This window comes from Desmodus rotundus, chromosome 2, assembly GCF_022682495.2.
Source record: "Desmodus rotundus isolate HL8 chromosome 2, HLdesRot8A.1, whole genome shotgun sequence".
NCBI lineage: Eukaryota > Metazoa > Chordata > Mammalia > Chiroptera > Phyllostomidae > Desmodus > Desmodus rotundus.
In genome coordinates this window covers 101873048-101891850 of record NC_071388.1, presented here as the reverse complement: position 1 = coordinate 101891850, position 18803 = coordinate 101873048, and the positions used below count along the sequence as shown (strand labels likewise).

General features: G+C 45.8%; 1 protein-coding gene across 22 annotated transcripts in view; it reads right to left on the bottom strand.

Moving 5' to 3' along the window:
- Positions 1-18803, bottom strand: part of KALRN (kalirin RhoGEF kinase) — an 838419-nt gene that overhangs the window by 47389 nt on the left and 772227 nt on the right. For all 22 annotated transcript variants that reach the window (XM_053918443.2, XM_053918448.2, XM_053918444.2 and 19 more), the window contains 10 exons: positions 11762-11892; positions 9964-10030; positions 8233-8336; positions 7974-8043; positions 7577-7663; positions 6609-6701; positions 5844-5894; positions 4937-5014; positions 1587-1772; positions 1054-1225 (listed from right to left, as the gene is read on the bottom strand). In XM_053918443.2, coding sequence (XP_053774418.1) covers positions 1054-1225; positions 1587-1772; positions 4937-5014; positions 5844-5894; positions 6609-6701; positions 7577-7663; positions 7974-8043; positions 8233-8336; positions 9964-10030; positions 11762-11892 — 1039 coding nt within the window. The remainder of the gene's footprint in view (positions 1-1053; positions 1226-1586; positions 1773-4936; positions 5015-5843; positions 5895-6608; positions 6702-7576; positions 7664-7973; positions 8044-8232; positions 8337-9963; positions 10031-11761; positions 11893-18803) is intronic.

Below are 18803 nucleotides of genomic sequence, written 5' to 3'. Positions count from 1 at the left end.
AGTTTCTTAACCTCTCTGAGCCTCTTTTTCCTCACCTCAAAAATGTGTGATGACAGGACTTGTTTTTTCACATTGATGTGAGAATTAAATGTGATAGTACACGTGAAATGCTTCGCATGGTGCCTGGCCACAGAGAAAGGATGGCAGCCAGCACCATCATTCCAGTTGTTTCTGGTTTCAACTTCCTGTCCGACTTTATTTTTCTTTTGTCCTGAATGGATGAACTTAGAAGCCTCATTCCAGCTTAGAGTCTATCAGAAATTCCTGATACAGCGAATTTAATAAATGTATTTTATATATGCACATATTTTTGTATGAAGTTGTTTTATCAACATAAGTAGTAATTCAAAGTTGTACATTCAGACACTGTAAATTTTATACAACTTTCATTACTACCCCTCAGAGCTGGGCTGGTGTTTATTTTTTCTCAAACTGTTCTACAGTTGGCAAACCAGTGTGTAACTGCTTTGAAGTTTCATGTCCTATCTTAAAAAGTCATGGCACCCTGCTACATATTTCTTTTTATTTGTTTTAAGATAAACACAGGGTGTTAAATCTCCTATCGTGGAAGAGAGGACTTATCCAGGCTTTCACACTGTTGGCGGGGGAAGGGGCATTTGAACCAACCCGCCAAGTTCCCAGTTGTCTCTAGTTAACGCGAGAGAGCCTGTGAGAGCAGCAGCCATGGACCACCAGAGGGGAAGGCACACATCCCTGACAGCCCCTACGAGGAAGAGATGTGCCCATCTCAGACGTCTGCCTCAATTATTACCAGCTGGTAATGGTGGCCACAAGACATGCATCCTATGTGTAGGCTATAAGGGAATATCCCTTCCTTTGAAAAGATGGGGCTTCTTTATAATGCTTCATCTCTTCCACTTGTATCTTCAAGTTCAGAAAAATTCTAAACAAAGTGTTTTTGAAAACTACAAAGTTGAACTTCACATAAAACATGATCTAGGCTTATAACATACCAAGAACTCAGACCCAAGGAATTTCAGAGGTGTGGGTTCCCATATAATTGCGCTGCTAGAAGCGAGGCCCAGTACCCACCATTTAAGAAGTCTCGCTGTGTTTCTAAGACTTGATTGATGTCCTGCACCCAGGCCTGCTGGATGTCAGCGTTGGCGGCTTGCAGAATGACCCTCTCTGAGGTTTCCCTGTTCATGAGTGCAAACTTGCAGGGGTCGTTGTCCACGTTCTCCTCCAGGACCAAGTAATTCATCTGGAAGGCACCAAGTTAATCCTTTTCATATTTAAATGGTTTAATAAAAGTCAATAACATACTACAGTTTCTCCCAGTTTCTATTTCAGGAGATATTTCCAAAATTTTACCCTGGATCTAACAGCTAAATAGTTTGGTCTCGTCTTTGAGTGAATGACACGACCCTGGAGAACCTACAGGCCCACGCTAGGGACTGGCACTCAGCCTGTCACTTCTCACAGATATCCATCCTTCATGCCTGAAGGTTATTAGCCTGAAAGGCCTTCAGTGTTCAGGACCTTACTCGCTCCTCTGTCTTAGGGAAGCAGCTCCCCCAAATTTGGCTCTTCCTTGTTCCTACTCATCCCCACTGGATCCTCACCTTGATGCTCCTTTTGAACATGTAGCCTGGGGTAAGAGATCCCTTCCTGAGCAGTTCACTGAAGATGACAATTTGCTCAAAGAGGAACACGCGCCTCTCCTTTGTCCGGGACTGCATGCCTGCGTCCAGCTCAATCACATAGAAGGTGTCCTGCTGCAGCAGCTTCCCCTGAGCGGTCAGGGTGCCCTGAAGGAGAAAAGGGCTAGGGTGAAGTAAGTGAAAAATGGGGAGATGACCACAGCCCTCTAGGTCTACAGATTCTCCCCTCTGGGGACATGGACAGCAGACCTGATGCCAAAATCCTCAGAGATCTAGTAAGAGACCAAATTAGGACACACCCATTCATCTAGGGCAGGCAAAGGGCCCTGCAGGGAAAGGGAAAGAAGGCAGGAAAAGGGTAAGAAGCAGGTCTAGGAAAATTCCTGAAGGAAGGTAAAATTATTAGCTAAAAAGATGTTCAGAAATTACCCTAGTCCTTCTTGTTTTATTAGAAGGAGAACAGAAAGTAAGTGATGTTTGGAGCTACAAGTGGCCTTTCTGTCCTTGGAGTTCTGAGAAGTGTGCCTTCCTGGCTCTCTTGTAGCATGAAACAAGGACCTGGAGTCCTCCAGTGGCCATGAACCTAGAGCCAACCATGGCCAAGAGAAGTGATGTAGGTGGGACCACAAATAATCTGATAAGTTGGGCCCCTCTTTTCTCCTATTATTCTAAAACGGAGGAAATTCTTCTGAGGTCTTAGTGTCCTGCTACAGATCAACATGTGAAGTTGGGTTACTGTAGACAGGTGCCTGTATTTTATAAGCTAGTAGATATTTGGGGCTCCTGTGATCCTTCTTAAAGTGCTTCCAGCTACCAGGCCACCTGACATGCAGCCCAGGAGGTGGAGCCTATTTGGTTTGCCGGTTTCTGACCAGATTTTCAGAGACATCTTCACATCTTCAAAGAAAATATGGCTCAACCCTGCAAGTCTTCACAGATGCTATCAAAGAGCCTTGCTTTTCCTACTGTTCTGCAAAAAGAAGATGCTGACATCTGAGTCAGCAGCCAGAGGGCTTCCTCTGAATCATACTCTCTCAGGTGAAAACTTGACCCCTTAATGCAAATTTGGGCCATCCTTTTCACATGGTGTCAATTCCAAATGTTACCCAGCACATGGGTCACTTTTCTTTCATGCTCTTGAGAAACACCTTAGCTCTGCTTGGATCATGATCCTCACTTTCAAGGTCAGCAGCCAAACAGGCTTATCTCTACCCTGGTCCAAAGTTAATAGTAAGCCAGTGACCAGCTAGCCAGGAAAGCTCTAAAAGCTCTATTAATATTACAGAAGAGCCTGACCCATGAGGTATAGCCTTGCCGATGCTGAAGGGAAAGCTAGAGAATTTAAACTTGGGGAGGGACTCTAAGTGAAGGGGCTACCTTCTTCCTGGCCCAAAGCCATGGGCTTCAGAAGGAATGGAAATATGTTCAGGGTCCTTCCCGATTAGCTGAAGGAATACAAAGTAGATTCTCTGGGGCTTGATGAAAAAAGGAGATGGTGTACTTGATTTAAAAGAGAAAAGAATTAAACACCCTGGTATGTGGTCACATATGTACAACACAGTTCCTATGAAGTCTGGCTTGAATTAGGCAGCAAATCAGATGCTGTTCCTCTTGTCACTGTTGAGTTTCTCCAGAGGCTAAGAGAAAATCAAGCCAGACTCCTGCTCAGAAAACATGGGGACATTGAGGTTTAAGAGCAAAAGCAATCACTTGTGTTGTTCCAAGTAGCCTCAGCCCTGGTATAGCTCTAACAGAAGAAGTACAAAACTTCACCTAGTAAGACTAAAATGCTGTGTAAGAACTCGGGATATGTTTCTGCTGCGTAACCCTCCTTACTCTCCTGCCTCAGGTCTGCTGTGGAGGACTGGGAACCTATGAAAACAGACCCTTGACCTACTTCCTGGTCCCCGTAAAGCTGTGGAATCAGACAGGGACATCACGATAGGCTGGAAGGGCAAGGAGGACAAAAGAATCTGCCTCAAGAAAACTATGAACCCAACTCAAGAACCCAAACCTTAGGAATATAGCATCTCCTAAATTTACTTACGGATCAGCCTGTTTTATATTTATTCTAGTCTACCTCTTTTAATTTAGCCAGAAGAAAGAGGTCTATTACTTTCTTAATGATGTCAACTTTCAGGAATCCCTTTTCTCCAAAAGGAATAATAAAATCTTAGGTTGTAGGATTACCAGGCAACAGGACTGGAAGACTCACATTTTTCTCTAAGGGGCTCAACAACTGTGTACCAGCCAATAACTGTGTCAGTTCCAATTTTATGATACTGATGTTCAAACAGGTTATGTTTCATTAATATATGAGGTTTGGATATAAACAACGACAGCCACTTACTAAGTTTAAATTAGAAAAATCAACTTGTTCTTTAAAGTTTCATTGTTATGGGTTAAATCATAACCCTCTGCAAGTCATGTCGAAATCTTCACACCGGCACTTCCGAATGTGACCTTTTTGGGGAATAGGGTCCTCACAGAATTAAAGTTGAGGCCATTGCGGCGATCATACTCGAGTATGACTGGTGTCCTTATAGAAGGGGGAAATCTGGATTCAGAGGAAAGGTGAGGAGAATACGCAGGAAGAATGCCATGTTTACAGAAGATGCCACTTAGCAGCCAAGGAGAGAGACCTGAACAGACCCTTTGCTCACAACTCTCAGAAGGAACCACTATGCCTACTCCTTGATTCTGGTCTTCTAGCTTCTACACATGTAAGATGACAACTGCCTGTTGTTTTAGCTACCCAGTCTGTGGTGCTTTGTTATGGCAGCCCTAATGAACTAGTACATTGACGGAAACCAAAATCCTGGGGACATCTAGCTGTTTCTCCTCAAATTTGATTCTCCTCTTCAAAGAACAGAAAAATGCTCATTTAACTGAACAGCCAGCCACTGTATAGGCCTGCTTATTAGAACCACCCTCTCGAAAAAGTGCTGTACTTTCCCTCTGGTTCTATTTCCATCACATAGTCCCACTCTCCCTCACATAGCTGGCATTTCTCAAGCAAGAAAGAAGGGGGAGACGTCACTGCCAGGTCCACGGTTATAAAGAATTCTGGGTCTTGCTTGCCCTGTCACTGCTCTGGGTGACTGCTCTGTAAGTGGCTCTGGTTGCCCTGTCCTTGATATCCTGCATAGATGAATTTTCTAGGCCTGTGAACCAGAGCAGCCAGGCAAAAAGGAGTAGATGGTGCATGAGGAGGCAGAGGAGGCAGCACAGGACTTCAAAGGGAAGCTGCAGCAGCCTGGGCTCCTGCTGCCCAGAGGAGAGAGAGTTTAGGAGCGCTCTTAAGGGCTCACCTCAAAGCCCTGCAGGCGTCCCAGATTCATCATATCATTGCAGCGTTTTGGAACAAGGCACATTAACTCCACGGCTTTCTGTGGGAAACAACAAAAGCAGCTCAGGAGGGGAAACAGGAAGCTCAGGGCAGTTTTGTGCTGGAAGGCAGGGGCCCCCTGGTAGTTCCTGATTCTAGGAAAGGACACTGGTCCCTGCTGCCCCTCAGAGGTCTGTTCTAGGTGGGGTGTTGGTCATCGGTGCAGGGGCTTTACACGTGGGGACGATGCTCCCCAGCGCATCCTTTTCCTACCTTCCTACTTTTGGTTATCAAGCCCCTTCCCTTGTACGTTCTTTCTTCTCTCTGTTGCTGTCTAACTGCCCAAGCAACGGCTTAGCCTGGCTTGTGAAACACTAGAGTTTTTAATCTAAAATAACCTGCCAGAATGATCTGTAGCCTCTCTGGCTTAAAATAATCCCCATGGTGACAATGTCTCAAAGGACTTCACTTAAGGAGTAATCCTTGGGGGCGGGGGAGGGAGTGAAAATGGAGCACTTTATATGTTAGACTCAAACAGCACCTAGATTTGTGGATAAAATTACACATTGAAACACCCAGTCTCTGAAGGATGTTAGAGGGTTCAAATATCATGCTTTCCCACCACATGTCACTGGGAGCCACAGGGAGAACACCAGTGGGGCTAAGCTCTGATGTGGCCCAGGACAGAATTCTTGAGTTCTAGAAAAACACTGTGTGCATTAGTACTCGCTACTCCTCATCCTGCTCAACACCTGTTGGGGGGCTCTGACCGTCTTAGAGGGGTCAGCCAGCCCGAACCCTAGGTCAACCAGAGACAACCTTTCCCCTTTGGAGACAGACACCCAATAATCACCCCTAGACAGTCAGCATTACAAGCAGAAAACGCTCACCTCGATATCTGAGCACTCCAAACCCGCCTTCTCGCTGTATCTCAGGAAGTCCTAGCAAGTCGGGGAAGCAGGGAGGGGTGTGGGAAGGGTGAAATCAGTTAGGAAAATAGAGCACTATAAAAAACCTAGCATCGTATAAACCGTGATAACACCCAGAAGACTTTCCTTCCCAAAAGAGACGGCAATGCTTTGCAGTAGCTGAGATGAAGTCATGAGTCATAATGTACACATATCCCAGAGAAAGCCCCCAGGGTAGTCAGAGATTCAAAACTGGGAGAAACGGGAGAGGGGAAGGGAAGCAGGGGAGAGAGAACATTATGACTAGAGAAGAAAAGAGGATTATGAGAAGGGATGGGAGAAAGGGAAGTTAAATCTCTCTTTCATTTACCTCCTATTTCTGTTAGACAAATGAAATTAAACCATTAAAAAGAGTAAAATGTGACCAAATTTTAGATATTACTCATCTAAGATTTCTAGGGCTTTTCCTCTCCTTTCTGCTTGTATCTCACTCTGCTTTTATGCTTTTTACTTTTCACTTTTTGTGACAAAGAAATTGAAAAAAAGAAAATGAAATTAACCAACCTTAAAGGTGGGAACAAGAGGTATACAATTTATTTGAGGGCAAAGCTGACACAAGTAACCAATAGACAAGATAAAAGCCCACAGGTGCCCCCACGAGCCCACGGGAATAGTGTGGGGAAGACAGAACCTCAATCTAACCTGTTTGCTAACTCAGGCCCTGATCCCGGCTCACAGCTCTCTTACCTTGAGGAGCAACTGATATTTTGTTATTCTCTGAATGGGCTTGATGAGGAAGTCACTAAGCGTCAGCCTTTGATTTATCTCCTGTTTCACCTCCTGGAACACAAGGGAGTTATGTTAGGAAAAAAGGAGCCAAAGAACTGGGGTACTCTGGATTGGGGTTCAAGGCTTCAAAGAAGACAGGAATTCATGCTTGCCAGTGAAGTTTTAGAATATTCAAACCACGTGAGTGATAGAATTGCCTACAGAACTGCTATTCTGTTATTAATAACACAGAACACACATCATCACCTTCTACAGGTCAATCACTTTCATATGCTGTGTCCTCGCCCTGAGTCCTGGGGGACAAGCAGGAACAGGTATTCTGTTCTTTCCATCACTCCAGGGCCATGTCAGGGGTGATGGGCTTCTCCTGGGACACGACAACCTGGGGACCCTCAACTCAGATCTACAAACACCCCATTGAGGGCTCTTTCCAAGTGAGGGTTGCCTCTCCTCCGGCCACATGCACACTTGCACGTTGGGCAGAACAAACACTCTAAGGTGCTTTACAGAACCTCTGGGAACTGTCAGCCAGCCCAGAAGTAGAGACTATGAGGTGACTGTAAGCACCTCAACAAGGTGAACGGTCCTCAGCAAGCAGTGTCCAGGGCTGGTGAGGAAAAGTGTGGGCCATGGGGCCATGTAAGGAGGACTGCAGCTTCTGAAGCAGCCTGTGTCACAATCATTCTGTACGTGGCGGCTTCTAAAAGCACGCTCGGCTACCTCACTCCTCTCCAGCAAAGGGGCTCCTGAGAATTTAGCTAAGAAGCTAACGGCTGTGTAGAGGCAGCTATCCCTGTCCTAAAGGGGTCACCAGTGCTGTGTAGGGTCCACCTGTGGGTGGATGTTGGCTGGTGTTTCTGAATGTGGCTGTCTTGGCCTGAATTTCTTCCCCCAACCCCCAGTTCAGCAAAGCCGGAGCAGCTTACTTCAAAGTAGGCATCGTACTCAGCGACGACGTACTCGGAGCGTGGCTTGTTCTGGCAGTACCACACGTAGATGTGCAGCTTCCGCTCCTGCAAAGGCAGAGGGCAGGCACTCAGACCCCTCCTGCCTCACACGGAACCTCCGGGTCTGCCAGTGCTCTGCTGGTCTACATAGCAACAGGACACTGATACGGTCCACACCTTGGGGGTGTGGCAGCCAGTTACGTATCAACCATAGAAGAGTAAATGGAGTAGCAAGAGCCCGTTGTCCAAACTGCCAAGAAAGTTAATAACAACTCAGAGAAGGGTGAAAATGAATAGCAGGGGGGACAGGAATTTAAACATGCATGTAAGTGAGCCTGGTGGCAGGGGAGGGGAAGAAGGCGCTGGAAACACTCACATGTTTAATAAAGAGCTGTGCCAATTTGTCTTGCTCCTGGATACATTTTTCCAGTTCAGCCAGGAAAAAACTAAAAGGAGGAAGGGGATAAAAAAAAAGGAAGCCACATTCTTCAGCACTGTGTAATTCTTCAAGGCTGAGATAAATGACTGAAGACTTTCCCCGAACCCTAGCCCTAAGGTCAGAGGTGGGGATGAGGGGGACAGGAGGGTCCTGGATTCCTAGGATGGCCCAATCCTCAGAATGATGTAGTACTTACTCCTTATGCCAGTCATAAATCTGGTGGATATTTCCAAACACAATTTTGTCCTTTCCTCGCATGTCCTCAGGGACACCCTTTTCTTCTATTCTCTTCATGAAGCCCTACAGAGCAGAGGCAATGATGAGCTGAGCATCTTCACAAGAAGGCTTTCTGGGGTGAGCACAACATGTAGCCCTGTGTAGGCTCCCACTCTCTGCATGAGTTCAAGGGCAGGTGCTTCTGTGGTTTCTCACTATTCAACCAGGACTATACTTTTGTGCTGAGTGATACACAAAACTTTTGTAAATTTCTGGCTCTTGGCCCTGGCCGGGTAGCTCAGTCAGTTAAGAGTGTCATCCCCATACACCAAGGTTGTGGGTTTGATCCCTGGTCAGGGCACATAGAAGAATCAACCAATGAATGCAAAAATAAGAGGAACAACAAATAGATGTTTCTTTCTCTCTCTCTCCTTCCTCCCTCTCTCTAAAAAAAAAAAATCAATAAATGAATTTCTGGGTCTCTTTCTTTGTCTCCAGTCCCCTTAAGAAAGCAGAACAAAGAAGACATCACCTTCTCCTCTCCTTTCTCCCAATCCAAGTTACATGTCTTTAAAGACTCAGAACCAGACACATCTGGCCTAGAAATAAGTCTTAATATGGTAATACTTTAGACTCTATAAAATGTTATCATGTATGACCTCATTTCAGCTTTAAGGTCAAGTTTTGAGGTTGGCCAGGCAGCATTTATCCCCACCTGACAGATGAGAAAGCCAAGACACGGGGAGTCTCGTGATCTGCCTTACAATCACACTGCTGCTGTGGACGGCCCTGGATTGCAGCCTCCAGACTCCCAGGCCCTCTGATCCTGGGCTGGACTCTGTATGGAGGTTGCTGTACCCCTGCCTGCCCCATCCTTCCTTGGAGAAGAGACTAACTTTCCATAAATCAGAATTCAGGTCCTCTGTATGCCAGGTTAGTTCGTTTACCCACGGTTCAGGATAGGCACATACAAACCCTAAGCCAGCCGATGTCACTGGATGGGGACTTCTAGGTCCAGTGTGAGGAGCCAGAAGGTACTTTAGGTATCAGACACTCATTTTTTAGAATTCACATTCTTTTGTTTAAGATCTTTAGCAACAGGGCTGTAAGCTATCTAAATTATCCATTTACTTTCTTAGACTTTCTTATCCAAGTGCCTAAATCCCCCTAAACAAGCCCCTCTGGAGAAAGAGCTGTTTTATTTGCTGCCAAGTTGACTCTGAACTGTGGGCTTGTCAGTCTTGCCTTATTGGTGGGTTTTTTTTTTGTCTGTCTTCTTGGTATTCGTGTTCATAACATTCTCCTTAAGATCTGAGGAAACATGTAAGTCCCACGCTTTCACTAAGAGTGACCTGCTTAGTGCAGGTCATGGTGGCTCATAGCTCTGGAGAATATTGTGTCCATGAGGTTAGACACCAACAAAAACCTCGGACAAAACTTCATCACCTAGAACTAGGTGAATGTACTTAGCCCTAAGCAAGAGGCTGTGACATTTGGGGCCCTACCTCCCTCTGAATCTCTTACAATATTCAAAGGGAAGAGAAAAAAAGAAAACCTTACCTACATATTCTAGTTAATCTATTACCATTTTTTGTTTCACTTCTGCAAATACCCAGAGAGAGTAAACTACATACTCTCACGGTAAAACACCTTGGCCCACCTAGGGTCCAATATGCCCCTGGTCGGGTGACCACCTGAGCCACCTACTCACCTCCACCACGATCCCCAGATCCTTGACGTAGTCTTTCTCAGTCTGCACCAGCTCATTCAGGACAAACCTGAACAGGAGATGAAGAACAATGAGGGTTCCTCTTCACTGTGAAGCAAGAAATCTTCACACTTCAGTTCACAGGAAAGTTACTCCACTGCCTTTGTGACAAGACTGCCCAGAAGTCCACACTTGGCACCCCTAGGGACGGTGCTCACTGGCACTCTCCCCACGAGAGGCCCGCACGGAACGGCTGAGGGCACCACGGCAGAGGAGGGGCTTTCCCAGAAGGGACATGGCAGTCAGACAAAGAATGCCACTCACAACCCAGCATTCTTCGTCCTATTCTTTATGCTCTGCCTCCCTCACCTGTAGCTGAACAATTGTAAAGACGTAGGGCAGAAAGAACGACAACACTTTGACAAAACTGAGTTATGAAAGCTTGAGGCCAAGGGATCAACATGAGACTTTTCTTCCTTCATTTTAACTCCATTCTTCACTTGACAAGAGGAGAAAGACATTTGTTTGACAACAAACCTTTGAGGCCTCAGAGATACTGACATCAAGTGAAGATTCTGAGATATAGAGACTACAGTTCTTCAGATAGGTATCCATGGTAACTGGCAGGCAAAATCCCCAGTCAAGGCCAAGAAGATTGACTGCAGACATTCCGAAATAACAACTTTGAACGGCACAGCCTCCCTACTTACCACCAGATGAGGGCTTTAACAACTTCAAGGACATTTGCTTTCTTGGTTTCTTTTTTGTTAATGATTTCCTCTTCTTAGAGCACTTACTTACCAGGTGCTTCACTGGCTTTTCTCACGCTTATAACAAGGTAGGGATTGTAAACCCTATTGTGTGTAGATGAAAACACTCGGGTGGCACTGCCCAAGAGGACAAAGTGAGTAGCAGAGCTCAGATTTGAACCCAGTTGTAAAAGAACTCAAAGAGTCAGCTCTTTCCCTGTGGCTCGCTGCATGGGAAACTACACAGACTGGCTCTCTGGAGCCCCTGAGGCATCAAACCCAAACACTTCTCTTTCTGTCCTGACAGTAAGGAGCTGGACGCAAAACGCTGATGGCCGTGCACTGGCACAAGCCGGGTGCTGTGCAGCTCGCTGGGGTCTGAAGCGTATCATCTAAATTTGAAAGAGTTTTGCCTGGAGCCACACAACTGCATTTTTGGCCCAAGTAGCAGAAGGGATAAAGTTTTGAGATGTGAAAGAGGGGCCCCAGCAAAAGGTTGAACCCAAGAAGCAATTCATCTGAAATTCTTGATCTATACAGCACAGAGAAGCCACCAAATCCTCAGGTCTGGGGCCTTGGGGCGATGGGGAGGAAGCCAGGGGAACACATGCCTCTTTATCAGCATGTCCAGCACTGCCAACCAGCTCCCTCTCTCTAAGACACACATGTGTTGTAGGCCACAGGAAGGAACTGGCAAGGCCAAATAAAAGCATTTAAATATAGCTTTAGCACAGCCCAAGTTACTGCTTGGAAGAGAGTGGTAAAAAGAAAACCCATAGGGAAGTTAGAGTGGGAATTCGGGGTTGGAAGGGCGCTCTGATGAAGATGAAGTCCAGCTTTGTCTCCAGGCGATATTTTTATCCTAAACTGTTTGCTGAGACATTGAGGGCTGTCTTGGGAAGGGGACTGGACTAGGTGCTGCTAGTGGGCATCTCTTCCCTTGAAGGGCTCTCTAACCCCCTCTAATTCTCTCCACACTTGCTGTGACCGTTGCTCTTTGTCTCCTGCACACATGTGCACCAGGGTCCATGGAATCTGGGGACACCACTTACATCCTGCCTCGCAGGGCCTTGGCTTTCTGTTCTTCTTCCAGGTTTCTAGTAGGTGTGGGCGGGGTCATCCCCTCATTCAAGCAGCCTGCTGGGTCTTTCAAGCTCCCCCGGTATGAGCCTCCTTCTAGGCTCTGAAAGAGAAGAGTAAACAGCTTTAGAGAAGTATGCACTGGAAAGTCCTCTGGAAGGCCCCGTGTTCCCCGCACCCCACCCCCTGCACCTCGCTCCCCACCCCAGCCATAGGCAACTTGGAAGATATGTAGCCAAGGCTGTTCTCACTGAACCTCAGTGAAAGCTCCAGGAGACCAGAGACTCCCATCTTCCCGCAGCAGGGTGCCCAGAGCTGTGGCCTTCCCAGGCAATCAGGATGTGCTGGGCGGCATGTGCTGCCTGCCAATTTCCCAAATATCAGACAGAACGAAAATTGTCAAAGTCATTTATCTCTGGGTGAGAGCTCCAGAGGTGAAGTTAATCACGGCAATTCTAACCAAACGAGCAGTTAGAAAAGAAAATCAGAGATAGGAACATCAAATGTAAATGATAGGGGAGGGTGGTGATAGGAAAACTAGTTTGTTTAAAACAATGTTGTTTAATCAGCTACAATGTTTTTTGAGGAGGTCAATAGACTTAGCCTTTTCTAAAAACATCTTTGCTAAGGCTATTTACCAAGGGCTTCCTTTCATTTATTAATCTCTTTCATTTCTTTTGATTAAGTTGCTATGGGATTGAGAAACATTTAAAGGGATTAATATGGTCTTCTAGAAAGATAGAAGTGTAAAAGATTCTAATCCCAGAGCTGCTAGTGACTGGATTATCGTAAGTGAGACAGCAAAAGTTATTACATGCTTCAGTTTTCCTCTATTTGCAAATCCGAACACTCCTTTCTATAGCTTTCAAAGGAATAAAAGTACCAGGGGAGAAAGATCACACAGTGACACTTAGCATTTCATTATGCAAATTGGCAGAAGCAATGTGGATGAACAGTAAGAGTGAAGATCAAGTCAATGTGAGCAACTATAACACAAATATGGGAGATTAATCTAAATTCTCCATACAAGATGCCTGTCTACAACAGCCACTGCTGCTAAAAGGATAGGCTTCACTTTACCAGTCTTTGAAAACATCAGCCCTAAACTAAGGTTGAAGTCACAAAGATTGAAAGGGTAGCTTCACTTGCTTAGAGTATCATCCCAATACGCCAAGGTTGCAAGTTCGATTCCCAGTCAGGGCACACACAAAAAGCAACCAATGAATAAATAAATAAGTGGAACAACACATTGATGTCTCTCTTTCAAAAAAAAAAAAAAAAAAGTGTCCAAAAAGGTAGGAGAACAAAAGGCTTCAGCATGATCTTAAACAATACGTGCTTGGAGCATCTGTCGTAAACTCCCTAAACTGCTGTATTTCAACACAGGCCAAACAGAGGTAGAAAAAGTCCAGAAAAATGAAACAGAAAGGGAAGAGGGGCCCAATGGGCCACTACTTGAGACCAGGTGGAGAATATTAAGACTTGAAGATGAGAAGCTTAAAGCTGAAGAGAGATGTCAACCTTCTCTCCACCCCCCCGCCCAATCCACGTCTACATCAACAGAATGTGCTAAGAGCCAAACAGGAATTTGTTACCAACAGTAGGAACTAGAGTGAATAGGACAGGGTTTTTAAGCTTGAAAAAGAGAATTTCTTTTAATTTGACAGGAAGGTATTTTATAGAACGAGTAATCAACCATGGACTCTGTTACCCAGAGAAGCAGCAGAGGCTAAAAATATAGAAAGGTCAGGAAGAGTTTAGCTAAATTTATAGGTTCAGGATCTGTAACCAGTTATTAAGGAAATGAGTGTCTGGTGCTGAGGCTTGACAAGCCACGGACAGGGAGGCTTTTCAGTGACATGTGACATGTCTCCCGGTGCCACCAGGAGAGTGATTGATCTGATTACATGTCTTTTACTTCCCTCCCATCCTCCCCAATGTCCTGTTACAGTCTGTTCTGCAGCCTGTTGGCTGGCAGGATGCTGGCTGCCAGGCCTGGGAAACAAGCTTATATCTTTGCCTACAAAGCTCTCCTGTGGAACATCCAGCTTGGCGTGGTCCACCCTCAACTCTTCTGCAGAATGAAGGACATCTGAGGAGCCCAAAATGTCTTGCAGAAAAATATATTCTATCTCTTCCTGCCCAAGGGATCTCTGGGATGGAGCTGAGGAGGGCAGAAGCTGTGCTAGAGGAAGAAGAGGGAAGTAAAGGGTTTGGCTCAGCTGTATGCTGGGTAATCTGCCTCAAATAATGGTGTTGGCTGTAAATACTTATAATGATTCAACTGAGCACTTAGCTACCTGTGCTAGAGTTGGGATACTAGGCCCCACTCAAGGGCCAGTAGGGGTGACCTTCAGCTGCTGTGTGCTGCTCTGGGAAGGGTGGGGGGGCTGCTGTGTGCCGGGCTGTGTGCCGCCACAGGGAGACTGCCCTGCCAGGGCTCAGGTCACAACAGTCGCAGCAGACAAAGGAGAAGGTGTACAAAGGAGGGAGGAACAAAAGTTGCACAATGGGTGCCCCTAGAGTTGGTCCAAGGTCAGGGAACAGAAATGCAAACAGAATTCAAAAAAGCAGATTAAGTGTGGAGGAAGGCTGTCCCTACGTTAAAAATGAACACATTTCCTGTGTGCTGGATCTTGGATCACATACCCATAAAACGCCCTTCCTCTGGGCACCCTTGACACACCCCCTGCGCAGCATTCGTAGCACAGTATTGTACATGATCGTTCATTCTGTGCTAAAGCACATGGGTATCTACATGCTGACAATTTGCGAAGTGCTGGGGAAACAAAGATGAATAAGATAGGGTTCCCTGCTCTCCATGATCTAAGCCACGTGGGTGGCTTAGACAGAAGCCACCCACGCAGGTGTCCTTCCAGACAGAAGAGATACCACGCAGGATGAAAAAGGAGCTGGCAGCTCTATGGTGGGGTGGAGAGGAAAGGGAAAGGCTTAATGGAAGAGGCACCTTGAAATGAAAAAGGTTTTAGTGGATAAACCAATGGGAGGACATTCCAGAGCAGCACTGTGAGTAAAGGATCAGGTTGTGAGACTACACAGGGCAGCCTGGGAAACCACAAGCTGCCTGGTGTAGGCAGGAGGTGGGAGTGGAGGGGTGGCAAATAACTGTGTTATGTGAGTTGGGGGTGAGTCAGTAGTAGTGAAAGAGGTGAGGAATGGAGTAGATAAGCCTGGAGGAGTATGCAGGGGTCAGACCATAAGGAGCCTGTGTGCAGCAGTAGGAAGTAGAGATTTCACCTTCTAACACCAACGACAGGAGAATTTTATGCAGGGAAGCAGCGTCATTGAGTTTAAGTTTTAGAAAGATCAGTCTTAATATTCCTTTTCGTGACTTGGGAAAATGTCTGATATGATACTAAAGGAAAAAAGGCCTTAAATTTTATATGCTCTATGATTATATTATTTAACAGAGTCTAGAGGAAAATATATCTAAATTTCAACACTGAATATGTCTAGATGATGGTAAATGATACAATTTGTTTATACTCTTGTTGTTTTTCCAATTTTTCTTGAAAGAGCATCTATTGCTTTTATTAGTCAAAAAGAACCTTTCTAAAGTTTTTTTAAAAAAAGAAAGAAAATAAAGACCCCTCTGGCAGTCATGTAAAGAGACAGAATGAACTCTAAGAGAAAATGGCTGTAATAGTCCAGGTGGGAGAGGATGTTGAGCACTGACCCTAGACTCTAAGTCCCTTTAAGGAAGGTTTTGTGCTTGATCTCAGAGCTGGCACATAGTAGGACCCCAAGAATTTACTGAATATCCTACGGAACTCTTGCGGAGAGGTCAAAGCTCATCTGATGAAAAACAGGCAAGGTGCTGGTCCAGCACTACCTACCACACCAGCTTCTTAGCTGCCCCATCCTTCTGTAAGAATGTGTGCAATATTCCGTGGATGTATCAGAGGTATTGGATCTCAGTCCTTCCCAGGCAAGTCGGGGGTGAGGTTGGGGAAAACAAGTATAGTGTAGAAAAACTGAAGTCCAGTTTTTCCAGGCAAATGTCATTCAGGTTTGTGACTTTGGGTTAAAATCTTTGTGGAAATCTAAACTTTTCTTTTTTAAAAAATATTTTTATTTTTAGAGAGAGGGAAAGGGAGGGAGAAAGAGAGGGAGAGAAACATCAATGTGTGGTTGCCTCTTGTGTGCCCCTGACTGGGGGCCTGGCCTGCAACCCAGACATGTGCCCTGACTGGGAATCAAACTGGCGACCCCTTGGTTCGCAGTCCAGTGCTCAATCCACTGAGCCACGACAGCCAGGGCTAAACTTTTCTATTTCAACAAGCTCAATAACATTTTCCATAGAGGGATGTCAGAGGAACCCAGTTCCTGAAAACATACACCTTCATAATGGACATAAGGGGCCAGTATATCCTCCCACCTGGACTCTGGACTTCTGCTCACTCTACCTTGCCACTGACAGAGCAGGCCAGTTCATCTAAAGGAGAGCAAAGCATGCACAGGAATGCAACCCAGTCCTATCCAGGTAACGTGGACCACCATGACTGACCAGGGCAGACCTAGGATACTGAATGCTATCAAAACAGAAGTCCCAAAGGTAGGCAGTCTTGCTGAAGCAGGTGACACATTCTCAGGAAGCCAAGCCACAGGTAGACTGAACAAAAGCTCAGTCCTGGCCAGCCCCTTCCCTACAGGCAGAGGATTATCAGCTAGGGGTCCACTGTGCTGCCCTAAGCCCAGTGAACTGTTGTGATGCTGCCTGAGGACCCTCCTCAGGGAGGAGGCTTTCTTTCTAGAGGCTCAGCCCTTCTTCTCAGGTGGGTGGGGGAAACTTGGGGCTATTTAGAGGGATAAAACGAAGTCATACAGATTGTTAAGCTACTACCCAGCAACGTTCACCCAACTACCAACACCCCGGTTGACACATACTGTGTCCCTGGGCCCAGGGCATGGCTGCAGAAGATAAAGTATGACCACATTTCCTTTCCCTGCCCTTCACAGTACTTATGAGTTGTCTAAGAGCTAATGTTTGTAGGATGCTGGTGGTATCAAGCGCATTCACACCTCACTCGATCTTCATCTTAACTATCTTGGGTGGGCAGAACCAGCACTGTTGATAAATGAGATAAAACTGAACCCAAGTACCCTAAGTAACTTGCTCAAGGCTACACAGTAAGTAGCATAGGCAGGACCAAAACCTAGGTCTTCTGATTCCTTATATACTCACCACCACCTCCAGTCCACACGTCTAGAAAAAGCTTTATTAAAAATCAAACAGGGAAAGCAGGGGGAGTCCTTAGTCTTGCCTCAGAATTAAAGACAATACCTTAATACAAAACCTGGAACAAGTATGTTAGCTCTATTTGGGAAGGTGGGTGGGCATCCTCTCGTGGTAAAGCAAAGCCTGGGTTAAAGACCAAGGCTATCCCGAGAGAATTCAGAAGTGCTCATTAAGGTCTGCAGGGACCTGCCAAAGGAGGTTCTGGGGACTTTAGGGGTTTTATTGGCACAGCACCCAGGCAGAGAATGCCTGCCCTCATTCCCTAACAGCAGCTCTCAAGCAGCAGAGACCAAAACACTTGGGGAGGGAGCCTGGGGGCAGTCCTAAGTACAGATAAGCATCCAGGGCAGCTCCGAAACTCAGGGACACAAGGGATCTCATCATGGCTTTTGGGAAGAGCTAGGGGCCAAGTGAATTCTGACTGGAGAATTTGGGGCCATCTTTTGAGCAACCAAAACAGAATTTTAATTATAGATATAAAAGTCCAAATATACTAGATATTCCTGTAAAATTTCCAGACTCTGTACATTGAAAAGGACCTTATTAGTTGTTCTCTTATTGAACTAAGATAACGTCTGCCCGCAGGCCTAGGATTCATCCTCTGAAGTACAAAAGTGTTGAGGCTAACCCTTCTTTCCCACGGCAGTGCTCAACCATTAGAAGACAGCTCTTGTGTCCTCTCTCTCCCAAGTTCTCCCCATACTTAACCTCAGTTTCTTTTTTTTTTAATTAGAGGTTTTTAAAAGATTTTCTGTTTTTTTAGAGAGAGGGGAAGGTAGGGAGAGAGAGAAACATTGATGTGAAACAGAATATTGATCAGCTGCCTCTCACACATGTTCCTCTTGCACACACCCCAGCTGGGGACCAAACCTACAACCCAGGCCCGTACCCTGACTGGGAATCAAACCGGTGACCTTTCGCTTTGTGGAATGATGTCCGACCAACTGAACTACACCAGTCAGGCCTTAACCTCAGTTTCTTCAGCTTTCTTTCGAATGACATGGACCCCATGGTACTAGCTACCCCTTTGGGGGCGACTTCCTTTGAGTTCAAGAGTGTTTTGAAATGCCAGGCTCAGAACCCAATGCATGACTCACACACAGCTCATGACAGGTGTGGTCTGAAAGCTTGAGTGCAATGGGGCTATTACTCTGCTGAATCTGTACCTGTACTTCCATTAACCCAGCCTGTGACCACACTGGCTCTTTTGGCAGCACTCACACTGTTGTACTTACAGTCAAATAAAAGCTCCCGAACTTTTACGGGCTCTAGGTCTTACCCTCTTCTAAGCTAAAGAGCTGATAGGGAATACAAGTCTTGGAGATGAAAATGCAATTCAGTATTTGCAAAAGTGACTAAGGAAAGAACCAGCTACTGTTGGCTCTGTTGCTGCCCCATGTGGGTACGCGTAGGGATGGGAAGAAAGAGAGAAGAAAGGACAAAGGACTGAATTTTGGTGAGAAGATTCTGAGAAACCAAACCACTGCTCCCTCATTCCTTTCCCCTATACGAGCTTGGTTTTGTATATCCAGCCAAAGAAATCTCTATAATTCTAGGCTCACTGCAGGTCCTCAAGAAGTAGTTATTAGTGGAAGAAGTTAAAGACCCTATTATGGTAAACTCACCGCAGAAAGGCCATACATCCAAAGACATTTGTAGAGAGCCTTTTATAGGGCCAATCAACTCCACCACCAGCCTACACTCCCTCTCCTTTGGGGAATTTGCTCTTATGGGTCTTTTCAACATCTGCACTC